This window comes from Cheilinus undulatus, linkage group 15, assembly GCF_018320785.1.
Source record: "Cheilinus undulatus linkage group 15, ASM1832078v1, whole genome shotgun sequence".
NCBI lineage: Eukaryota > Metazoa > Chordata > Actinopteri > Labriformes > Labridae > Cheilinus > Cheilinus undulatus.
The window spans coordinates 40,171,636-40,196,034 of NC_054879.1; the positions used below are offsets into that span (position 1 = coordinate 40,171,636).

General features: G+C 38.5%; 1 protein-coding gene across 1 annotated transcript in view; it reads right to left on the reverse strand.

Moving 5' to 3' along the window:
- The window catches only part of frmpd4 (FERM and PDZ domain containing 4), a 56,840-nt gene that overhangs the window by 30,596 nt on the left and 1,845 nt on the right, over positions 1-24,399 (reverse strand). Inside the window, exon 2 of the mRNA XM_041807420.1 lies at positions 8,853-8,969. Within this exon, the coding sequence (XP_041663354.1) occupies positions 8,853-8,969 (117 nt within the window). The remainder of the gene's footprint in view (positions 1-8,852; positions 8,970-24,399) is intronic.

Here is a 24,399-nt window from a genome sequence, read left to right on the forward strand (position 1 = left end):
TTTCAGTTTTGTACAAGAGAAGGAGATAGAGTCTTTGTCCATGTCAATATACTGTACATGAAACCACACATCCATATTTTGTAAACAAGCACTTTAAAGCAAACTGTCTAAAGGTGTAAAGAAGTGCCTGTGCATTCTTGTTGCAGCTTTATAACCACAAAATGATTGTCTTTATTTTTGCCATGTATTTGATTCAAAGCGTGGCTTTGTGCAAACATGAAAAACTACTCAACTATGATTGCATTTGCTGCAACTGTAGCCTGTTTCCAGCTGCTAAGGGGTACATCTGATATCGTAATAATAAAGTGAGTTTTATTATACATCTATTTTTTTAATAGACTCTTTAGATGATTGATTTTTAGGGAATTATGCATAAATTTGAACATTTAAAATGACCTTTGAACTAAGAAATCATTACTTAAAAATTAAATCAATCCACAGCCTTTGTATGTGAGCCAGGGTTGGACTGGTAGTCTGGTATACCAGGCATTTTTTGTTGTCTCTATAATGACAGTTTACTGGCCCAGCCACATTTCCTAAAAGCCCCCTTTATTTCGCTTTCTATCGTTTTATAGTCCTTGCCTCATCATTGTGCTCTGTCTGATTGAGTTGGAGGATCTTCTTTGACCAAACGTAGGATAATTCACTGGCATATCCTTATTTATGTATAAGGCTTTTCTAAATCTGCTTCATCATACACATCATACTTTTGGGAGTTTATTCATGTGAAAAGTTCTGAAAGCTACAGTCTCTGCTCCGTGACTCGGTCACAAAAGTTACTTTTACTATCCGTTCCTGAGATCTGTCTTTAGATTTATGAAAGAGTTCCAGGTACGCTGCTCCTGCTCCTGCAGCCTGGAATCTTCTGCAGGAACATGTATGTCTGGGGGAGCTGGTCTCTTTAAGATGTTTTAAAAGTAGATTGAAGGCTTTGGAGGAAGATGCATGAGGATGTAGTTGTTTTAACTGATGACCTTCTGACTTGTGTCTCTGACTTGTTTTTATGTTTAATATTTCATGTCTGTTTCTGTTAATTGTTAAGCAGCCAGGCCAGTCTTGTAAATGAGATTCTTGATCTCAATGAGGCTCTCCTGGTTAAATAAATCTAAATAAATAAGTAATTGATGCCACAAGAAAGTGTCGGCATTGCCATTGAGTACAGTTAAAGAGCCATCAGCACTTATTTTGTTTAAACAGGCATCTGTAAAGCCACCTATATTTTCCTCCTCCATTAACCATTCCTTACATTAATGCATAATAGTAGGATTATAAATGGAGAATCATCATTAATTTAGCCACGACACCCATTCTGCACATCAGACAAAGCAAATATTTATGAGGTGACGTGTGAGCTTAATCATCCGGATGTAATTTTTAGTTCTTAGACTTTAAAGGCACATTTAAACATGTATTCAAGTAGTTGATGATTATTTAAAACTTGATTTTAAATTTTAGATGTTATGTTTATGGTTTTATATGTGGGGTAAAAGGCTGCTCACAGCCCACTTGCAGTACCCTAAGGCCCACCAGTGCTTTGGCAAACCAGCCCTGATGCAAGCTGAACTCAGTGCAAGATAGGCTGATGTTAAAAGCAAACACAATTCACCTTAGATCAGCTGAAGACTTAAAACAATCCGAATGACCGATACTGTATTCCAGTTAAGAAGCTAGTAGTTTTCCACATGAATCCTATTATGAGGATCATGTTTTTTGGATTGATCCCTCCTCTCACTTACTTGTTTTGTTCTATCAAAGAGCAAAGAGGGAGGAAGGAAGAGAGACTTCCAGCAATCAAAAATAGTCACTTTTTACATAAAATGGATCAAAAACATTAATGGAAAACATCTAACAAAAAACTTGTTTTAAATGAAGGAATCCAGCACATAATGTCTGTGCAGCAGCTGGCAGCAGATCTTCTTTTTATGGTAATTCAATAAAGGCCTCTATAATAATATGCTGCTTATTTAGTTCAAACAATAAAAGGAGGTTTTAAATTTGTATAATTCATTTGCGACAATACGTCTGTCTGAAATGTAGACTTGTTATTTCTGTGAAAAAGAAGAAAGCAGAGAGTGTGCCATTAGTGAGATTGGTAGCAGATGTTTATAAAAGTGTAATCAAATGACTGAAACAGCATCAGCTCTCTTTTCTGCATTCTAATGATGTTGAAGTATATTACACTGAAGTATAATGCTCATTTTTTCTGGAGTATTTCATTCTGAACTATTATTTTTGTTCAAATTCCCTTTCGAACAAAACTCTGTGGCAACATCAAGCAAATGTATTAAATTCTCTCCTAAAACAAAACAGGTTACACTTTAAAAATCACATCGAGTGAATGCACTGGAGGACTTACTGCACCAGTCTAATAAAGAAAACTTAGGAAGAATTAAAAAGTGGCCACCAATAAGATTAAGGAAATGTGTTTTAATCTAAATAATTTGATATGAAGAATGGATGCATACAGTAGTATGGGAGAGGAGTAAGTCTGTGGATACAACACAGATAGGTGAGAATAAAAACATGCACTGAGTGGGTTGTTCCTGCATCATACTGACCTGAGGTAATTGGCAGCTACTCTGACAATCACCAGAGTAAGAAAAACATGTTTGTGTCAAATAAATTCACGGAACTGAAGTTTGGTTACATAACAAATTCCCTTTCTGTTTGCACATTGGAGGAGAAGAATGCTACCAGTACTAACAGACTCAATGAATATAAGCATAGATGCACCTCTTTTAGATCTTTGTTATATTTCTGTCTACTCTAAACCAGTGGTTCTCAGCTGGTTGGGTATCAAGACCCACTATGTTTAACCACTCATATTTATCGAATACATTTTTGGACCCTAAATAGAAAAAAACACACACTGAATAAAGAGACAAGGCAAAATAAACAGGTTTAAAAGCACATCATTACAGAAGAAAACACATGCATATATCTTATTTTACTCAATTTTTCCATAGAAATTTAATAATAATTTCCTTTCCTTACTTAGGGCTTCTTTCTGCCTGGCACACATTCGCAACCCTTTGGGAATAGATTCGCAACCCACTTTTGGGTCCCGACCCACCATTGAGAACCAATGCTCTAAACCATTTCCATATTATTTTTGGAGCTCTGCGTTGCAGGACTATCTTCAAACAAAAACACAGTTTATTAAAAGCGTGTAATCTTAACAGCTGAGGCAACTAGCATCCTCATTTTTTCTAAAAATATAGGTTCGATGTTTGATAATGATAACTCAGGATAAGGGGTGCATCCATGATGCAGCCTGTGGTGGCCAAGCTGCATCCCAACCCCCCATCCAATTTGCCACATCAATAGTAAATCAATACAATACTGATATATATAGTCCATACGGACGTCACACTTCCGCCACAAGAGTCAGTGCCCTACTTGGCCCGCTTCTGTTCATAACCATTGACTTTATTGATGTGGAAAATCCTGCCCTTCTTTTCCTTCTCTTGCAGAAAAATGAAGCTAAAATAGCCCCACTGACATCATTCACTAGTGATGTAAATTAGAGTCACAGAGCGGGCTGGCACCATAGAATTGATGCCACAGCAAACCAAAGCACACGTTTAACTTACAGACTAAACATCAGAGATCCATCAGGTCAGAATGGTGAACAGCAGCAGATTGTTGTGTTGGTCTAAAGCAGACACTCTTATTAGAAGTCAAACAGCTGTAATGTGACCCCTTTTCTTCCTCTGCTCTTTTTACTCAGTCGAAAATGTTGCAAGAAGGTAAATTTATCAACAGAGCTGTCAATCATGGTGTTACATCTGCACCTCTTTGCATCGTACAACTAATTAAAGCAAAACTAGTCAGAGAGATGAATACTTTAAAATCAGTTAGCATGATAGTAAATAGGGATGTGCACAGTTAGCCGGCTTAATGGCTAAATTCAGAAAACTTCAGATAACAAATGAGCTGGTGAAAGATTTGCCAACTAATTATGTATAATTTTTTTTTGTAAATACGTCTGAAATCCTGGTGAGATTGCTTGTTTAAAACTGTGACGAAGCCTCCTGCTGTAGCTGCACTGGCTCTCTGCTGGACATAAACATGAGGAACAGCCAAATGTAGGATGTTGAGGGGTATATTTATGTACAACTACTCAACCAATGTGATGAGTATCTGCAAAAAGTAACAAAGGTTGTTGGAGCAGGCTGCTAACTTTAGCCACACTCTACTCCACCACATACCAGCTTTATTTGGCTCTTATTTATCAAACTGGTGTAGAAACCAGCAAAGATTTGGGTGTGGAAATCATATCACGAGGTCCACATGTGATTTCAGAAACGTGATTAGAGCAATATGAATGCAGCGGCTGAAAACAACAAACATTTAAATAAGCTTGAAAAGTGTCATTAAAGGGATTCAGAAACAACACCCATGGAAGGAAATCACTGCTACTGTTAAAGGTTATATTGTGAACAACCTGACTCCAGAATATTGAATTCATACTTCCATGTTAAATTACTTTTATATGATTGTGTTATCACAATTCATTCACAAACACATTAGAGTTATAAAATAATTAAAAATTTTTACATTCAGGTTTAGGAAAATTTGGTCTGCTCTTAACATGGCAACAAAAACGTGTGTTTTGGCTCTTAAACGAAGCAGCACTCTTAGAGGAGATTACCAGCCTAAAACTGCCCCAGACTGAGAAGAGAGTAGCTTCAGTACCTCAGGTATGATTATTGTTAATGAAGGCTAATTATAATGGTGGAGGGGCTGACAGTGATATGACAGTTTACGGCAGAGATAAAATGCTCTCTTTTGACTGTTCATGGGCCTTATAGAGAGGTTTGAGAATGTCTGAAATGTCCAGTCAACAAGTGAACTGTTTGTTATCGTTTCTGTTTCTTATCTGAAAAGCTTTCTGCCAATCATATCAGTAGTATTTTTTGCATTTTAGAGAACCTGATGAAGTTCGATCTCTGTCTTACAGCCTCCAGCTGTGCATCCACGCACAATTACACACACAGTAGCTGATTCGATTGGTTTAAGACTCAAAAATGCTGATTAATTATGATTCAATAGAAGTTGTTTTTTTATGATCAGCTCTTAATCACACTCCAGGTCAATACAATTTAATTGTTTGTTGTGAAACACTTCTCTTCTTGATGAATCTTTAACTCCATTACAGCAGTCTAGAATATTTCTTATTTAAAAAGCGAAACGTGGTCGCCGTTGTAGCTCAGTGGGTAGAGCAGGCACCTATAGGGAGGGGTTATAGTCCTCGAGTGGGATCTATTCTCGGTCTTTCCTCATGTTTGGTGCATGTTTTCTCTCATTCATTCTCCAAAACCTTCCTGTCTTTCATCATCTGTCCTATCAAATAAACATAAAAATGCCCTAAATTTTTTAAAAAGTGAAATGTAGTTTCCTCTCGAGTTTTATCTTTTTTCCTGAATTACTATTTTTTTCTGCTTAAATCTCCCACAGTATTTGTAAGTGATATAACAGCGAATAACATTGATAATTACTGCAGGCAGCCTATTTCAAAGTAAATCCATAAAGAAAAGCTTGTTTATCAAATTAAACAAATAGTAATGATATCACCTGAAAGCTCATGCTGATTAAAGACCATTCAAATAACAATATTGCACACATGGATTGTCAAAGGTAGACTGTAATATTAATACATTTTAAAAGCCATATCAAATCTAAGACCACCAGATTAAGCTACACAGCATGTCTACCAACTTGAAGACGAGCTGAGATGTGGCGTGGGATTTGACCGCATCCTTCACTCACGTTCAGATTGATACGTACCGATCTGTGCATGAAAACAACCGTACACCCAAATTTCTTGAGAAATGAGGGCCAGATGTTAGTGTACTTTATAGCAGATAGTTTTTTTTATTTCCCAGTTACTGTTAAAATATAAAAGAAAATAACATGGAAAATCATGCTGTCAGCTTTTTCAGTCAGTTCACTTTGAACTGGAAATAAAAAAAATGGAAATTAAAACACTTTTTTTTTTCATTTTTGTTTTCCAATTTGTTTTTCCATTTAATTATTATTATTATTTTTTGGTGTTCTGATTGAAAAAGGAAGATCATAGAGCAAAACACTAATGCAACCATTTTTTCCTGTATTTGTCCTGAAAAAAGGATGTTACATCACCAGAGTTCTGAAACATTCACTCTTTCATTTTTTTCTATTCCTTTTGGATAGTGGAAAAGACAATCAGAAAATGGCTCATTTTTTGTTTTCCATTATTTGATTTCAAATTTGAAATCAACTACCTGAAAGGTCCAAGGGCATGTTTTCTTCTTCTTCTTTTTTTTTTTTGTTTGTTTTTTTGCTTATCTTCAATAATAATTTGGAAACAACTTGTTTCTTGATTTTGAATTTCTCATTTCAAATTAAAAATCCATTGGCCATAAAATTCACTGACCACCTATGACCCTGTGATGAATTTGTCTGTTTTCGGAGAATTTTCTCCACTTCAAGCTGCTCGATTAGACCTGAATTAAATGCACGCACAGTCACCAGGGAGAATCAATGATAATAGATTGCAAAATTTATCTCAGAGGGAAACCCCTTGAAATGGATTATCTCATTTTCAAGGGGGTCCCAAATAACTATCACATAAGAAATTGGGGTTCTAAAAATGAAATTGGTATTTATTTCATCTTCCTACTTTGACCCATGTCCTATATGTTAACATGGAGGGGGTGGGGTTTAGGACATTTGCAGCAGCCAGTCAGTAGGGGGAGCTTTTTATATTTTGGCTATAGCCTCTATTTAACATCATCATTGCTATCCTCAAGACTTGGTACAAAAGGTTCAAAAAAGTATCAACCTCTGTTCATCTGTAATCTGCACCTATTTCCAAAATATAATATTTCCTCAAATGCCCTTTAAAGTGACCCCATTTTCTTCAACCAAAAAAAAAAAAAATAAAACAAGGAATTTCTTCCTGACAACAGTAACTGCAGCATGAACTTCTAAGATGCCTTCAGTTCACATTTTTTGTGTTAGTTTCATATCTGAAATGACATAACCAACAGATTGTGCACAAATCCAAACCATATGGACTTGTGCATTCAGGAAGAGTGCTGTCTCCTCCCCTGCACAGCCACCTGCTAAACATGGCTGCTTTCCCATTGTGCAGACAGCCATGCATCTAATGGTCCCTAATCATACTCATTAGCTGCTACTGTAGCTCCACAATGCTCTATACAGCAATCAGACGCTGCACTTTGAGCCCCGCCGTTAACAAGATGAAGCGAAATAAGTGGAAAGAATCTCCAGCCTGACTGTCAAGACTGTTTTTATTCCCTCTGTTTTCATGAAAGATTTTCTGGACAAATTGGAGTAAGTTCATTACCAGCAGCAGTATCTTGTCGCTCTTATTTTGAGAGGCAGCTTTGACATGGCTCACATTTGTTGGTGCTACAGAGGCGGTTATGTTTGTCCTGCCTGGAACAAAGTGTGGTAAAATCATTCAATCACTGCCAGTTTTTCTCACCATAATTTTGCTGTGTCACTCCTCCAGTGAGGCTTAACCCAAAGCTTGCTTTGTTTTTAAAGTGTTATGCTTTTTTGATGATGTTATTTGAAGTGGCTTCAGTGTTGGCATGTCTAGGATTTTACCTTGTCAAGAAAAATCCATTCTGCCTACTCATGCTGAGCCTTTAGGAGGAATTCTCTGCTCTGCGTTGATACACATCTCTGCTCTCCAGAATATTTCCCCAGCAGTCTCTAGTGCATTACATCTCTGTTAAAAACCTCGTGTCACACTGTAAATATTAAATGGCTCTTGCTTTATTCATGCGCTCCTGTCACGCTGACTAGACATGTGTTCCTTTGAGAAATACAACAATTTAGTAAAAGCCCCCTGAAGCCTTGAGCGACTCAGATGGCCGTGAACAGTCAGAGGGGCGGACGTTCGATTGTTCATGAGTCTTTGTCAAATTTAGAAAGCTGCGACTGGAGCCAAAACAGCCTCCGTGATCTGCCTCAACCAGGCACACTCTGCATCCAGCACTTTCACTGCTCCTTACTTCTTATATAACTCCTCTGACATCACGCTTCTCATGCTATAACCCGTGTGTGACAAGTGCTCACCTCCTATCTGCATGCAAATATGCACATATTGCACACATTAAAGTGATGCATCGAGACTGTAAAAAGCATTGCATGCTATTGCATGAGAGTTTCAAGAAGATAAACAAATGTGAAGAGTGGAAGGTGCAAACAATCAGAACAGCATGACTGTAGTGGTTACAGGGTTCATAAACGCAGCAGTATTTTCAGATCTAGTGTAAATGCATATCACACATCTAAAGTGTGAAAAATAAAGAAAAGCAACAGAGAAGATTCACTTGTTAGATCATAAAATACCCACACAAACATACAAGTATAAAGAGTTTCCTTTTACCTCCCTGTGCAGATATCCAGGAGAGCCAATTACAGAGGATCAATTACGCTGCCAACACAGTAACCCCACATCCTCTAAGGGGCTCACGCACGCTCACACATAAAAACACAGGTGAATTCTCTCAACAGCAGCAGCACACGCACTCTCCCAAAAGCCCTCTTCTGCATTTGGGAGACTGCATGAGGAGTGCTGTGGGTGTGAGAGAGAGAGCAGAGCGAGAGAGAGAGAGAGAGAGAGAAGGCAGGGGCAGAGTGTGCGCAGCAGCAACAGCAGCAGCAGCAGCAGCAGCAGCAGCAACGGAGGGAACAATCAGTATTCTGAACGCACAGATGGAGACAGTGTGGAGGCAGTGACGTGGCTGGAATAATCACAGGTTGGCAAAAACATCTGGGGATGGAGGAAAAAAGCCTCCCCCTCTGTTTTTCTTTAAACACAGGGCACTTACTTGATGTAGCAGTCACGCCCTTCTCTATTGGTGCCCATGTCCCAGCCATTGGGGGGTCCCTGTGAAGAGCTCCAGGTCCCTGAAGGGGGCGGCCAGCCAGAAGATTTGGTCCTGTGGCTTCAGAAGGAGAAAAAGGACAAGTTTAGCATGAGCCTTTTTTATTTATATGTAGTTTCATTTAAAGCTATACAGCAAACCGGGAGTGTTAAACCTTTTAAAACTGATTTTAACTCCAAAAGTGTAATTATAACTCCATTCTGAGTGAAATGGTCCTTAGTGTTGGGGTCAGTGATACATTAGTCCAACTCTGTAGACAGTCAGTTCATCTAATCACTGCACACTGACATTACAAATCTCTTCAAAAGTTTTCCCATCATGCCTTATGGGTTTAGACGTTTAAGGTGTTTTTAGATGCATTTATATGTCTTTTTAATGTTGCCTGTTGTACAATGATCACTGCTGGAATTTATTTTGCTCATGTTTCTGGTGGATAATTGCTGATTTTGATGTTAGACTCTTCTGCACCATGAGTGAAGTTATCCACTGTTACTGATTTCCCACATAGGTTGATATGGGAAGGGTGACGAGCTGATTCTTATCAAAGAATGCGTGCTAACCCTGCACTTTTTTTGCTCCATGCTCATCAGAAAACACCAGACTTTGTCACAGGTGTCAAATATAAAATGGTTATCTCTAGTAATTGTGAGTGGTGCATTGTAATGTATCAATTATTGGAAATTGCGTGAAAGGAAATATTTGTTTAAGGAATATTCCATAATTTTAGAAATTATTATGTAAGTATGTACATCTTACAACAGTGGTTCCCAACCTGGGGTTGGGGCCCCCCTTGGGGGTATGTAGAAGATCTTGTGGGGGTGATTGACCCTGTCTGCTCTGATATCAAAATAATATGTACACACGCGTATTAGGGACAACATAAAAGATAAAAATAGAAAGAGAATCTGTTAATTTTTGAGCAAAATGTCAGAACTTAAGAAAAAAAAAATCCAAATTTTTGTAATTATAAAGTTGTTTATTAACAAGAAAACAAACTCAGAATTTCAGAGTTTAAAATGTTTGAAAAAAATACATGAACGGTTTTTAACTTTCTGTGTTTAAATAGTCTTAAATTTTGACATTATAAACCCCCAAAATTCAAGTTTTTAAAACCATAAATTTTCAAAAATGTAAAGACAGAATTTGGCAAGAAATTAAATTGAAAACAGTTGTTTGATTCTGGACTTTATGACCTCAAAATTTTCAAACATTTCTTCTTCATTTGTAAATTAACTTTTTAAACGTGAGAATTTTGAGTTTATTTGTTCACTTATTTATTTTTTGAGTGGCCTTAACCCCATAAAAATCGAAATGCCGACCATCAGACTGGCAGGTTTTTTTTGCAGTTATTTTCAAAATGTGAATATAGCATGTTATACACCATCATAAAGCTCTGGTTCTCATGATACTGACCATGTTAGTAGCCATAATTAATGCATTCATCAGACAACAAACAACTAAAGTATAAAAGTGACACATCTCACCATCAGAAGCTCTGCTGATCATAATAATTCATCAAAAACTGTCCTGCTGCATCAGAAAGGGTTTCCATAATCTAAATTACATTTTTAGTCCAAAAACATGACAACATTTATAAAGATCCATGGACCGGTTTTGTATAATTTAAAATTCCCAATTGTTGTTCTCATAAGTTCTCTGTATTTGCTTTAATAATGTCTTTTTCCAGACAATTACTAGAAATGCTAAATAGAAAAATGCCTGCCAACCTCCTTTTAGAGTCTCCTACCTGGAAACACCTGGACTTTTAAAAACAGGTGTAAAATCCTCATTTTCTGTTCTATTGTTATCAGCTTTGAACCTGAACTAGCTAAGGCTTCATAGTTTGGTCTAGTTGAGTTTTCCAGCTGTTATCTCCCAGCTACACTCCCCTCCAAAAGTATTTGAACGGTGGGCCCAGTTCCTTTATTTTTGCTGTAAACTGACAACATTTGGGTTTGACACAAAACCATGAATATGAGACAAGAGAGCAACATCTCAGCTTTTATTTCCAGGTGTTTACATCTGGATTTGATTCACAAATTAGAAGATAGCTTTATTTGTAACGAACACCAAATTTTTAGGCAAGCAAAAGTATTGGAACAGAGAAGCTTAAAATGAATTAAAGTGACTAAGACTCAATATTTAGTCGCAATTCCTTCACTGCGTCAAGGCTGTGACCCACCAAACTTTTACGTTCTTCTTTTTTGACGCTTTTCCAGGCTTTCACCGCAGCCTCTCTCAGTTGTTGTTTGTTTTGGGGGATTCCTCCCTTCAGTCTCCTCTTTAGCAGGTTAAATGTATGCTCTACACCAGTGGTTCTCAAATGGTGTGCCGTGGCACACTGGTGTGCCTTGAGACAAGTCTAGGTGTGCCTTGAAAATTCATATGACTTTACATAAGTACTACAACTATGCAACAACTAAAGAAACTATAACCAATGTCCTTACTGCATGCAAGCATTACACATTGCATTGCATCATATAGCATTACATAATCACTGTCCATCTGTTAAATATGCAAATATAAATTTACATGTAAAAATATGACATCTCATGCTTTACTTAGAAAATCGGAGGTATGGTGCCTCTAACAGCTGTGAGCCACTGTGTCTCCACAAGTTCATAAATGGGTATGGAGAATATCAATGCAACACACTCCTCTTTGTAAAACAAACTAACAAGTTTCGGGAGTGAGAAAAGTGGAAGAAAATTAAGAATATCCTCTGGTGGGACACTCCTGGTGTCTTGTCATCCTTTGTGCAACCTCTTCCCTTGTTACTTGTCCATCTTAATAGGAGCGACAGAGAGAAAATAGGAACAGGATGAGTGGGGATAAACCTGGAGAGCTGCAGAGCATCACTTGCAGAGTGTCAGGATGCTACAAAAGGAAACTCTGTAATCAAACTGATGTAGTTAGCACTTGCTCACGTTGCATGCAGTCAGGACTGGGACATGTTGCTACTTGCTACACATGCTAAAGAGGCTATTTTGCAAGGACATTAATATGGTGTGCCTTGAGACGTCAGCTTGCTTTTTGGTGTGCCTTGGGCAAAAAAAGAAAACCATTGCTCTAAAGGGTTAAAGTCTGGAGATTGACTTGGCCAGTCTAAAACCCTTCACTTCTTGCTTCTGATGAACTCCTTTGTTATTTCAGCAGTGTGTTTTGGGTCATTATCTTGCTGCATGATGAAGGATCTCTCCATCAGTTTGGTTGCAGTTGGTTTTCAGTCTATAGCAAAATAAAGGAACTGGCCTAACCATTCCAATACTTTTGAAGGGGAGTGTACAGTCAGTGGTTCTCAACTGGTCTAGTCTCAGGACCCACCAGACGCCCTAATGACAAATCGCAACTCAAGTTTCCAAAAGTTTTCACCAACACAGGGTTAGTTAATTGATCATGTTGCAGTTTGGAGCTTGATTGGACCAAAATATATGGCAAAATAAAGAAACGGGACAAAACAGATACATTTTACACCCCCTTCCCCATCGTTATGTCTTGTCATGGGAAAGCAGCTGTTTCATCGCAAGAAAATGAGATAAATGTGTTGAAATATTTAATAATAATAATAATAATAATATCTTGAATTTATATAGCGCCTTTCAAGAAACCCAAGGATGCTTTACAGGAACACATAGACATGGACAAACTGTGTGAGGGGTAGGATGAGTGTAAGGGGTGGTTTAGTGAAGACTGTAGGCTGTGGTATATTTTTACATCAACATATTAATGCACCCAATTTCACAGCAAAACATGGTCAAAAAAAGGTATCGATGCATGTCCACTAAGGACTTTAGAGACTTTTTGCCACCTTTTTTTTTTTTTTTTTTTTTTTTTTTTTACAGAAACACTTTCATGACCCACTAGTTGAGAATCTACAGGCCTCCATTTCACATTACAAATTCAGATGGGAAAAATATTTTTGTTTTTTGTTATATTACTTAATATCAGTAGCAGCTACAGTGAGTGTGGCATTTGAAGAAGAACCTTCAGAGTGTTTCCTTTCTAAAGACACCGTGTTTCTGCTTGTACTCCAAATGGTTCAAAAAAAATTATTCACTTTAATTTGGGTGTTCCTGGAGAGGAGTTTGTGACTCATTTCACCTGGATTTAAGGGGTTAAGACACTGTCATAATAGTGGAAAAACAAGAAGGCCTATTATACTGGGATTTTGTCAATGACAACGTTTAATGAGATACGAGCGGGGGAGCCCTAGGGATAAAGGTTGGGAACCGCTGCCTTACAGTGTTAATATGATACTAACACACTATTTGTTTTAAATGATGCTCATCAACACTAGTGTAAAGAAGAGTCCATTTTTAAAGAGTCAATAATGACACTTAGTGATGAGGTCCCAACTCTCCAGCTCAAATCAACACTCTGTAGACACTGTAAAAGTCTGACAGTGTTAATTTGAGTTTTACAGTGTACTAACAGCTAATCCAACCTCGAGAGTTCTTCTAATATTTGTCACAGAGATGTTTAAATCATAATAGAAGTTAAAGAGTGGTGGGCTGATTTGAGACGATTCCGCTCAAGAGATTCCAGTGTGATAAACAATGTCCCATAGCTACAGTTCACTCAGTGAATACAAATCAAATTAATTACATAAGCTCAACACACAGGCGGAGTTGTCATGCCTCACTCTTGTGCTTTGAGGGGCATGAAATTGGTTTTATTTCAAGATGTCAGCACATTCTTTATAAAGAAAAAAAAAAGCGTTGTGGAATTTTCTTATAAAGTGCTTATTTGATCCGCTCAGTGCCAGGATGATTTGATAAACTTCATCAGAGCTTTAACCACCATTCACACCACAATGACTCCATTGTGTGTTATGTCGATTTCAGCTGATTTTTTTGCGATTTTTAGCCACCAAACTTTTCCTTTCAGCTCTTCCAAGTTGGAAAGGTGCAGCTATTCAGAAGAGCTGTAATTGGTTAAAATGTTTTCGTGTGTCTCTTTGTCTCCAGCTCCCCCCTTTATCTCCGTCTTTGTGCCTGCTCACTGGTGATGCTATGAAAGCGGTGGCAGTAAGTTATGTCACTTCAAAGTCTTGTCTGCCGTGTAACAGGGCTCTTCGCATTCATTATTCAAAGCTCCTCTTTCTTCCCCTCTAAATGTTTCCCCAGTTACTGTACCGATGATAATAAATTGTGCGCAGTACATACTCCCTGATAGTGTGGGTGTGCATATGCCCGTACGGGCCCACGTGTCAATGCATGAGACATTAATAAAATATTGTCATCAGAATGTAAAAGCTGGGAGAAAGGTGAGGCACTTGGGTGCAAATTAGTGCAACCTAAGCTGAAGTTTATTCACCTCCACAAACCAATAAAGCACACCTAAGTGCTACCTGATGCATTGAATCATATTTAATTCATTCAATAACAAGCAGCAAAACTGGAGCTTGTGTTTTATTTTCTATACAATGTTTGAACACAGGAAGCAGAAGGATTTCTGTGTTTGGGGGATATTAGTGTTTCCACATGGATATGGATTTATCTGACCTGCAGTACATTAGCTGGGAGCTGGCCTCCATGGAGTATATTTAGAACACATTTCCTGCTGCTCAAATGATGTGTGTGGACACAACTGGATACTGTCTGACACTGTTGGAGCCATGCTCACCCCATTGATGAGTCCTACTTGTGCACAGCCTCTGGGATGAAGCTAACACTCATGTTAACACGAGCCGTGTGTGATGTCGCAGATTTACCCAAATACGTCAAGAGCTGCTTTGCCATAAAGGCCACGGAAATTTCGCCTCAAAATATCTCGATGGTGCAGGAAAACACCTTCAGCAAAGACATTTCTGCAAAGATTTTAAACATTTTGAAGTATTTGTACTTACATATTTAGACGCTTTGCCTTCAAAATATGTTTCTGCTCTGACAATTTTCCCCCCAAAATCCATTTTCTGTCTCTCAGCGTCAGAGTCTCAGTATTAAGAGCGCAGTCATAGATAATGTGATCTTTGATTTCTTTTGTCTGCAGGCTGGAGCTGGGTTATGCTATTGAGTCGAAGCACTCCGGCATAAAGTGAGGCTGAAAAGGTTCAGCCGCTGGTGGACAGTGAAACTGATCTTCCACAGCTTGCATTAATAAATGATGCCCCGCACAGTCACATCGGACTAAGTAATCGAGCGCCAAGTGGGCAAGCCACGCTGCACAATTCATGAACAGGTTACCCAAGAGTCAGAGCGAGGACAATTAGGACACAAAGCTGAGAGCAGAGTCCCAAAAGGATTTCACTCAGGATGAAAATCAGCTAAATGCAGAGTGACTTTGGGCTTCTCTTTGGATTTTGCTTTCTTTTCTACTCAGTTGTAAGCAAAGGTAATCCATAACAGGCACTCAAAAGAATGACTCATAAAAATCTATATTCATAACTTTGTGAAACCCTGCTATTACCACAGTCACTAAAACCAGAGTTACATGATGGTATCAAAAAAGTCTTTTCTTCTTCTGAGATACTCTAATTTAAATTATCCGTGCAAGTTTCACCCAACTTTTCAGTCGGACTTTAATTTGAGAGATATTAGTTTAATTGTGTCAGAGATGGGCAAAAGATCCCTTTTCAGTCCCTCATAAAAATTGCATGAACAATGTGATCCATGCTTTATCACAGTAGTTCACTTTCCCTCTCATCTGTCTGAATAGCCTGAATACAGGCCGCTTCATCAGAGGCACTGAAGGCTGGTGACTAACTGTGCATAATAGACAAGCCACATGCCGCAAGGATGAGGACATTCCAACGCAGACACTCAAGATAGTTGAATAATTTACACTGAGAGTCTCCATGAAGGTCGGCTATATGAAACCACAGGGAGGTGCAACAGGCCTGACCTTACACATACTGAGAATCAAAGAAGTGTATTTTTACATTGTGGTTTTTTTTAGAAAAGCATTTCCTTTGAGAAGTGGCATCTTCACTCAGGAGCAAACTTGTGCAGACATTTCTGTGCTAATGGCTAGAGTAAGAATTGAGATATTCCCATAAGTTTGTAATTCCTCAAGGCTTTTCAGGGAATGCAACGGGAAAAGAAAAGAAAGCATCCTGCAGAGGTCATTACACCTTATTAATCTGAATTACTTTATAAATATGATAATAACTAGAGATGCAAGCAGCATTAAAAGGCCCTTAAACCTTGGGTGTGTAGCAATAGCTGAGTTGCAGTGTGCAGTGTGCTACAGCCCAGCAAAGAAACCCTCCACATCCTCACAGGACTTTTCCTACAGAGCATCACATCAGTGGAATTTAATACCACAACCAGTTAGAGAGTCACCATCCTATCATGCATTCAAACATAATGTTAAGAAATGGTTGGTTGGGAACCAACAATGTTAACACTGATGCTGTGGCTAACCATAGCGTTAACTGTACCATTGCTATTGTGACATAATGATTGTTTTTTGTGAATCACGCTGTAAATGTTCATATTATTTTTACTTATTTTACTGATGTATATTTTATTCTGCAATGCCTTTTAGCATCTGGCAAAGGGACTGCCAATGAAAATTAGCCTCTTGGCTAACTCTGTTACATTTACATTTGTTTAAATGTTGATTAATGTACACTGTCCCTTTTCAAATAAATAAAATAAATTAAAAAAATGAAAAATAATGGTGCACATATGGGCTGGCGGTCTGGGGTGTGGCCCATGTGCGCAGGGGGCCTGGGTTCGGGTCCGGCCTGTGGGCCTTTGCCGCATGTTGCTCCATACTCTCATCCCATTTCCGACTCCATCCACTGTCCTCCTTTGTTGAATAAATGACTGAACTAAGCACTGAAAATTGCAGGGTATTATTGTGCTGAAAACACTGCAAAAAAGTAGTAAAAAATAGGCCAAGTTTGGGCCCCGATCACAGGCCTGCCCTATGAAAAATCACACAGATACCGATCTCCATCTTTTCTAGAATAAGCCAAAAATGTTTAGAGTCAATCAGATAAAATTCCTCTGTCTAGTTTTTTAAAATGTGCAACCTCACCATCAGCTGAAAAACAAAAATTTGACCTTTACCTGTTTTTAGTGCACTTCCTGTACATTTTAGAAGATGGTCCCAGGAGACTTTTTGTCTATACCTGATACACATGGCGTATGTACAATTTTTATGCCTGTGGCTCAAACCTAGTGTACGGCTCTTGTGAAATAAACTTGTACTGTTAAGTCAAAATACAAAATTTCCACTGGGGGACAATTTTCTAGAAAATTTGAAGCATGTTAATGCCCCCAAATAAGTAATTCATTGGTCTGAATGGTAAAACAACAAGGGTCCTTGCTCTGAGGTATCTGGCACTAACAATGTTTATTTATAGGCACCTTTCAAAGCACTTAAGGTCAATAAGTCAACAAAAATACATGAATGAATTAAAACATTGAATGAAACTGTGTGTAGGTTAGCAGAAATCAATCAATCAATCGGATTGAACATGAAAGTTTGAAAAGATGGGTTTTGAGACAGGATGTGAAAACAGAGAGAGTTTATGTCAGAGGAGTCCAAGAGGCGGGTAGCTAAAGGTTCTAGATCCCAGCTGGGTCAATTAGGTAGATAGAGGAAGAGGAGCAGAGAGTGCGGGAGGGTGTGCTGATGTGCAAGAGGTCAGAAAAGAAAAGAGGGTGAAGTTCTGGAAGGCCTTGAAGGTGAGAAGCAGAATCTTAAAAAGTCAATGTAATAGTTAAACAGTGGAGTTGCTGACGAGCAGGAGTGATGTGATTACTGGCTTATAGAGAAGATATGGATGGAGGGATTCTGGTCTACTTGAAGTTTGTGAAGGGATATCTGAGAGAGACCAAAGACAGTGGAGTTACAGTCCTCAATATGGAAAGTGGTCAAAGCATGGACTAAAATAGCTGGGATAGATTTGGGAGCGAGGGATGGACGGAGGCATAGATGGAAGTACACAGACCTGGTAACACTGTTGATGCGTGATTGGAAAGACGGTTTGCTGTCAAGCATGACACCCAGACTCATGAAATGAGGGGAAGGAGAAACTGAGGAATGATCAGTTGTTAGAGAAAAACAGTCGGATTTGGCTAAGGCTGACTTGATGTCAATAAGAACTTCTGTTTTTATCACTGCTGAGTTTGAGAAAGTGATATGAAAATCAGGATTTGATTTCCTGTAAACATCTACAGAGTGGAGAGTGGAAGGGGAGGTATGTTTAGTGGAGAGATACAGCTGGGTGTCATCTGCATAGCAATGAAAGTTGATGCTGAATTTACGGAAGATGAGGCCAAGAGGGAGTAAATGGATTATGAATGGTAGATGACCCAGGATGGAACCCTGGGGAACACCAGTAGAGACTAAAAAGGGCAGGATAAGAATGATTGGAGTTGTATGAACTGTCACTGATTAAACAAATGGTTGAGTCTGTGTGTGTGTTCTGCTATCATTGAGCTGATATGACATTACTGGACCTTTTTACAATAAGTGTGCTTCAATTCAAAGGCTACAGCTTTCAAAGGACCCAGACTAAAGATTCTATAATACATATTGAAGAGGCAATGTAGCTTTGATATAGATATGGTGTGCTTTGAGATTTTAGCTTGATCTTAGTTGTACTTCAGGCAAATAAAGTTTGAAATCAACTGCCTTATTTACATCACCAGCTGGCCCTGCCCTTACATTCATACATCTCTAAAAAACACTTATTTCACCTGTGACCTGGTTGATAACCTGGTTATAATCACTAAATCATTCACCCACAGATGTAGATGTATGGAGAGCAGAACACTGTTCTGAATCTTCATGTGATAGCAAACAACATGTTGTCAAACAAAAACAGGTCTTGTTATTTACAAAGATACAGGCTTAGTATATTTTCACCTGATTAGTCAACCCTTTTTTGCCCTCTGTTTTTTTATGTTTTGCTTCTTTTATTAATTCATGCTTCAGACAAATAATGTGCCAATATGTAACTTTGATTTTATTTATTTTTTTATTTATTTATTTTCTGAGGAAAAGTGGTGTGCAATGAATGTCAGGATTTGTTTGGCTATGGAGGATTTCCTCTGCTGGGGATAAGCCTGCATTGCTCCACAGTAACTTAATCAGCCTTTAAATGTGCACTTTCATCAACTGAAACTCTTTAAATGGGACACACCAAATCAGCCAGATGTTCTGAATACTAATATGCCTACATTCAATTTACTTCTCCAGCTAAATTTCATTGATTTCAAGTAAATTATCACATGACAAGGTGGCTGATCAGCGGTAACCATGGACACAGACAGTAGTAATAGTGCAGTAGACTGATTGGTTGCTCGGCAACAGGTCGCTTTTAGTTATATTGTGGAACTAGTTGAATTGGTTTAATTATAAAATGATTTGTTGTTGATTTTTATTTTTGATTACTAATTTCTGCCTAATTAACTGTTGCATAATAAAATAGCACTGAAGTTTGAGATGTTTTTCTAGATGAATGTGTGTCACAGGAAATCATACATAGGTGTATTTATGTATGTAATATATCTACTCAGTGCATTACATAGACTATTCACCACTCTGTAGTACTGTAAGAATTTTGGGTGAGTATTATTATACCCTGTATAGTGGAGTTACGATACCCTATGTAACAATCTTATTGTATCCCACAGTGCACTGGGAGAGGTAGTGTGAATCCGAAGGTCATTAATAACACACAAAATCATGCACGAGGTTCAAAGCTTAAATGGGCAGAAAGTAATGTCTGACTGCTCCAATTAATGATAGGCCTATATGTTTAAGAGAATCTGTATGGAATCTGTTTGCACAGATTACTGAGTTGTGGCATGAAAATTTGTGTCATTATTTTGTTAAAATCATAAAACTTTGTTTGCTTTACAACTACTTCACTATTCTTCTAATCTTGCAAAGCAGATGGATTCCCCGTTTCTGTGTTTCTCACTGGCAAATCCATCTTGCAAAGCTCCTGTCTGAACTGTTTGGAAAGTGACAGGACCAATCAGCATCAAGGGGCAGTACCTTCAGGTGCGGCAGAGTCATCCAATCACCATCTGAGTATTTTTTCAAAGGCTCTGCCCTTTCCCAAGTGCTGTGTGTGGAATGTTTTCCAGGTTACTATTCTTCAATTTTGATGAAAAAATACCCTGTACAATATTTTTATTAGTCTTATTCTCCTTTTATTTATCACCAATCCCCAGCTGATGTTGCTGCACATTTAAATTGCACAATAAAAGAAGCTTAGCCTTAGTTGATGCAGAACACAGAAAGCATACAGCTAGCCATAATCAGCTGAGATGTCCAGCCGATTCCAATAACCACCCCCCCCAGCTCCCATAGCCAATCACAGCTCTTCCTCTCAACACAGCAATCCATTTAAACATCTAAATCTTACCTATTCCTGCTTGCATCAATGCTGATGTGCCACACTGCTGTTGCTGGCAAAGCTTAACCTCCTCCACCCCAGTTTCCTCCTTTATAGCATAAAGCTGTTGCACCCTCACATGCAGATTCATGCCACTATGGATTAATTGCTTCTGATCCAGTTTGATACACATTGTCATAAAAGTGTCTGTCCGTATGTGTGTTTCTAGCCATGTGCTGGTCCAAACGGAACAACTTTTTAGAGTGGGAGTAGTCTCTGAATGATTTTTGTACTCTAAACAGGCTCTGAGTGTGAGTCCGGCCAACCATAATGTTTGCTAGAACCCCTCTGGGCTCCAGACTGTGATTCCTGGTTTGATTAGAAGAAAACAGAGTCATCGGCATGCAGAGATACATGGACTTCAACACAGAGCAGAGTGTGGGTGATAATTTGGGGTTTTAAAACTTCTTATTTATAAAACAAAGTCTTTCTTTAATCTTTATTTTAGTACCCCAGGCTCAGTCACCAAACATACGCTTCCAGTTTCCACCCAGCCTAATAAGAATCAAAGCTTTTCCCCCTCTCTATCTGAGACAGGGAGTGAGGTGTTTCAAGTACGACTTACATATTGAAGAGGCAGTGACGCCGCTTTTCTCTTCGCTCTTGAATTAAACAGAGACATTTATGCAGAGCTAGACTACTAATGCGATTCTGTTTGGATATGAAATCTGCGGAGAGGCTGCCGATGAGATGTCCACCTCCCGGGAGGAGGCTGGAAGTGGAGTACAGCGGAGAAGTGGCTCAGATGGAGACGACCGTCTCTGATTATAGAGGCCTTATTCCTGGGCTTGTGTTTTAGAACGCCTCCATCCTGTTTAATCCTTCTGTTTCAGAAATGTTGCTGCCCTCAGTTTGACTCCTCCATCCGCCACCTTGGCTCGAATTCTTCGGTCAATATGTGCACAGAGTAGTATAACCTGCTGTTTCTTTTCAGCTCTGCTTTTAAGTCACTGTAAGCTTTGCTGTGCATGCTATGACACTTAACTTCTAGATTTCATGCTGCTGTTCTCTCCTATTCCTTGACTTTTACATCATTTTGTTTTGCATAACATCTACGTTTCTGACACTAGAGAAAAATAAAACAAAATCACTTTCATAAGAAGCAAACAACTTACAAAAAACATCAGTCAGACAGCCAGGTTGAGTATAATTTGGTTCATTATGCATGCTTATTGAAATTTTCTACACAGCAACAGTCACTTCAGGAAAGAGTCTATTTCCTCCCATTATTCCAACTGAATATTGCATTTCTGTGTTTGTCTTTGGAAGCAGTGATGTTGTTGCTATGGGCAACAGCACTATCCTGAGCAGCTCTCTCTGGTGCCTCTATATAGAAAGGTTTTTTGGTTAGTTAATCTCCTCTGGGTGGGAATAATACTGCATCTGGGAAACAGCCCACCCACTACGATCCTGCTGCTATTTTGCAGAGAGTAACGGAGACTAACAGCCCTGCCTGACTCTAGTTTACCTGTTTAACAGCTGAAAACGGTGAGAAATACTGCTTAATAGTGTGCTGCAACAGAACAACATGGGAAACACCAGGATTTAATCATGCATTTTTCATAGGGCTGAATTTATAACTTCTCTCTTAGATATATATATGCATGTACAATGCTTAGAAAAAATATTCACACCCTCGGATGTTTTACCGCTTAATTGATTTGATGTTCAATCAATTGTGGTCAATATAATTCAATTTTTTTCATTTAAAAAATTACAAAAAAACCCCTCTTTAACGTCAAAGTGAAAACAGATTTCTACAAAGTAATGCCAATTTCATTAAAATATGTGATTTTAAACAAGTGACTGCATAAATATTCACCCCTTCAACTCAGTATTTAGTAGATGTACCTTTGGCTGCAGTCACAGCACAGAGTCTGTGTAGATAGATCTCAATCAGGCTTGCACATCTGGAGACTGCAGTTTTACTCAGTTTGCTCCAGAACATTCACCTTGCTGTCTTTAAACCATTTCCGTGCAGCTTTCGCTGTATGCTTCCAATCATTGTCTTCCTGGAAAATAAATCTGCTCTCAAGCTGCTAAGATTGTCCTCTTAGATTTTCCTATATTTAGCCACATGAATTTCATCCTCTACCTTCACAAGCCTTTGAGGCTGCCTGCAGAGAAGCATCCCCACAGCATGATGCTGCCACCACTGTGCTTCACAGTAGGTATGGAGTGTTTGTGGTGATGTGCAGTGTTTGTCTGAAGCTCTATCTTGGTCTCTCAGCTCAAATAACTTTCTTCCACTCGACCATGGAGTCTCCTACATGCCTTTAGTGCACTCTGCTTGAGATTTAATGAGCTTTCTTCAACAGTGGCTTTCTCTTTGCCACTCTCCCATAAAGCTTTGACTGCTGAAGAACCCAGGCAACAGTTGTTGTGTGCAGAGTCTCTCACATCTCAGCTGCTGAAGCTTGTAGCTCCTTCAGAGCAGTGTTAATTTTGGCAGCTATTTTTAATTTTAGTCTTAGTTTAAGTCTTTAAATGAAATGCATTTTAGTTTTAGTCACATCTAAGTAATTTAAGTAATTTTCTGTTTTAGTCTAGTTTTAGTTGACAAAAACTCAAAACAGTTTAGTCTAGTTTTAGCCCATAAAAAGTCCTCACATTTTAGTCTTTACTTTTCGTCCAAGCATTGATTTTCTTGCATTAATCTGGTACCAAGTCATTGTAGTGTGTGCTATGCACCGTGTTAAACCTGGGGCCCCTGCTTTCTACAGCTGTGAGGCAGAAAAGCTATAGATGCATTGTTTTTTGGACAGATTAGCCCACAGTGAAGAAATATCACAGATTTAAATGTCCGATGAAAACTACATTGCATTTTAGTCAAGTTATAGTCATCTTGATGAAAACTCAACTTAGTTTTGGCAGTTTTAGTCATCACAGATCTATTTTTGTTAGTTTTAGTCATGTTTTTAGTCATAATTTTAGTCGACAAAATTAACACTGCTTCAGAGTAGTCATAGGTGTCTTGGTGGCCCCTCTCACTTGTCTCCTTCTTGCACGGTCACTCATGTTTGTGAGGACAGCCTGATCCAGACAGATTTACACATGTGCCACATTCCTTCCATTTCTTGATGATGGATTTAGCTGAACTCCAGGTGATGTACTGGTCTCCTAACTTATACTTTTCTATAACCTCTTCTCTGAATAGCTTAGAGTGTTCTTTTGACTATATGGTGTAATGGTAGCCAGGACTGTACCTGCCAGACGCAGGTGTCTTTATACTACAATCACTTGAGAGACATTCACTTTAGTCCAATGATTCCAATTTTAATAATTGTGAGACTACTAGCACCATTTGGCTGGAGCTCTGTTGAATCAGGTCAGTCATTTTTAAAGGGGGGGAATCTGAGTTTCACTTTGACATTAAAGGGTTTTTTTGTGATTTTATTTTGGTCAAAAAAGTCTAATTTTAATGACCATGATTGATTTATAAAATTAATAACAGGGTACAACATCCAAAGGGGTGAATCCTTTTTATAGGCACGGTATATTTTATCCCGATACACCCTTAAATATGAAAAGATTTCAGTATTTCATCCTCTTATCATTATTTGTCTGCATTTTCCTCAGGCCTCCCTCGCTCTACATCACTTTATGTAAAACATTAACCAAATATAGTGATGAACTAAACCCCTGGGCACTGAACTAGACTTGCATTCTCCTTCACTTCATTGTGCCTCTCACAGCCTTTATGCTAAAAACTCCAAAGGACAGAACAAAACAAATGGTTGCCTGAGACCTCGTCCACAAGCCAGCTGGCCCCCGTTTCTGACCTGGAGCCATTTTCTGATCCACGAGAGCTTCTGATGTGAACAGCGAAAGAATGACAGATCTTTTGCTCTTTGCGTACTCTGATGAACATTTAGGCTACTCAATTTGTGTCCGGACCAGTGATTTAAAATAAAAAATTCCAGTCAAAACATAATGCTCTCATAATAGATTTTTAAAGAAATGTGTTCAGGAGTGAACTCTCCCTGTCTAGCTCAGTTTTCTTTAAGAACTCTGTGTTAAAACTGTGGAAAAATCTCACCATCCAGAAAATCATTTCCACTCATGCATTTAATGAATGCATCTATCTGTTATATAAGGATGACTAAAAATAGTTGCACACAAAGA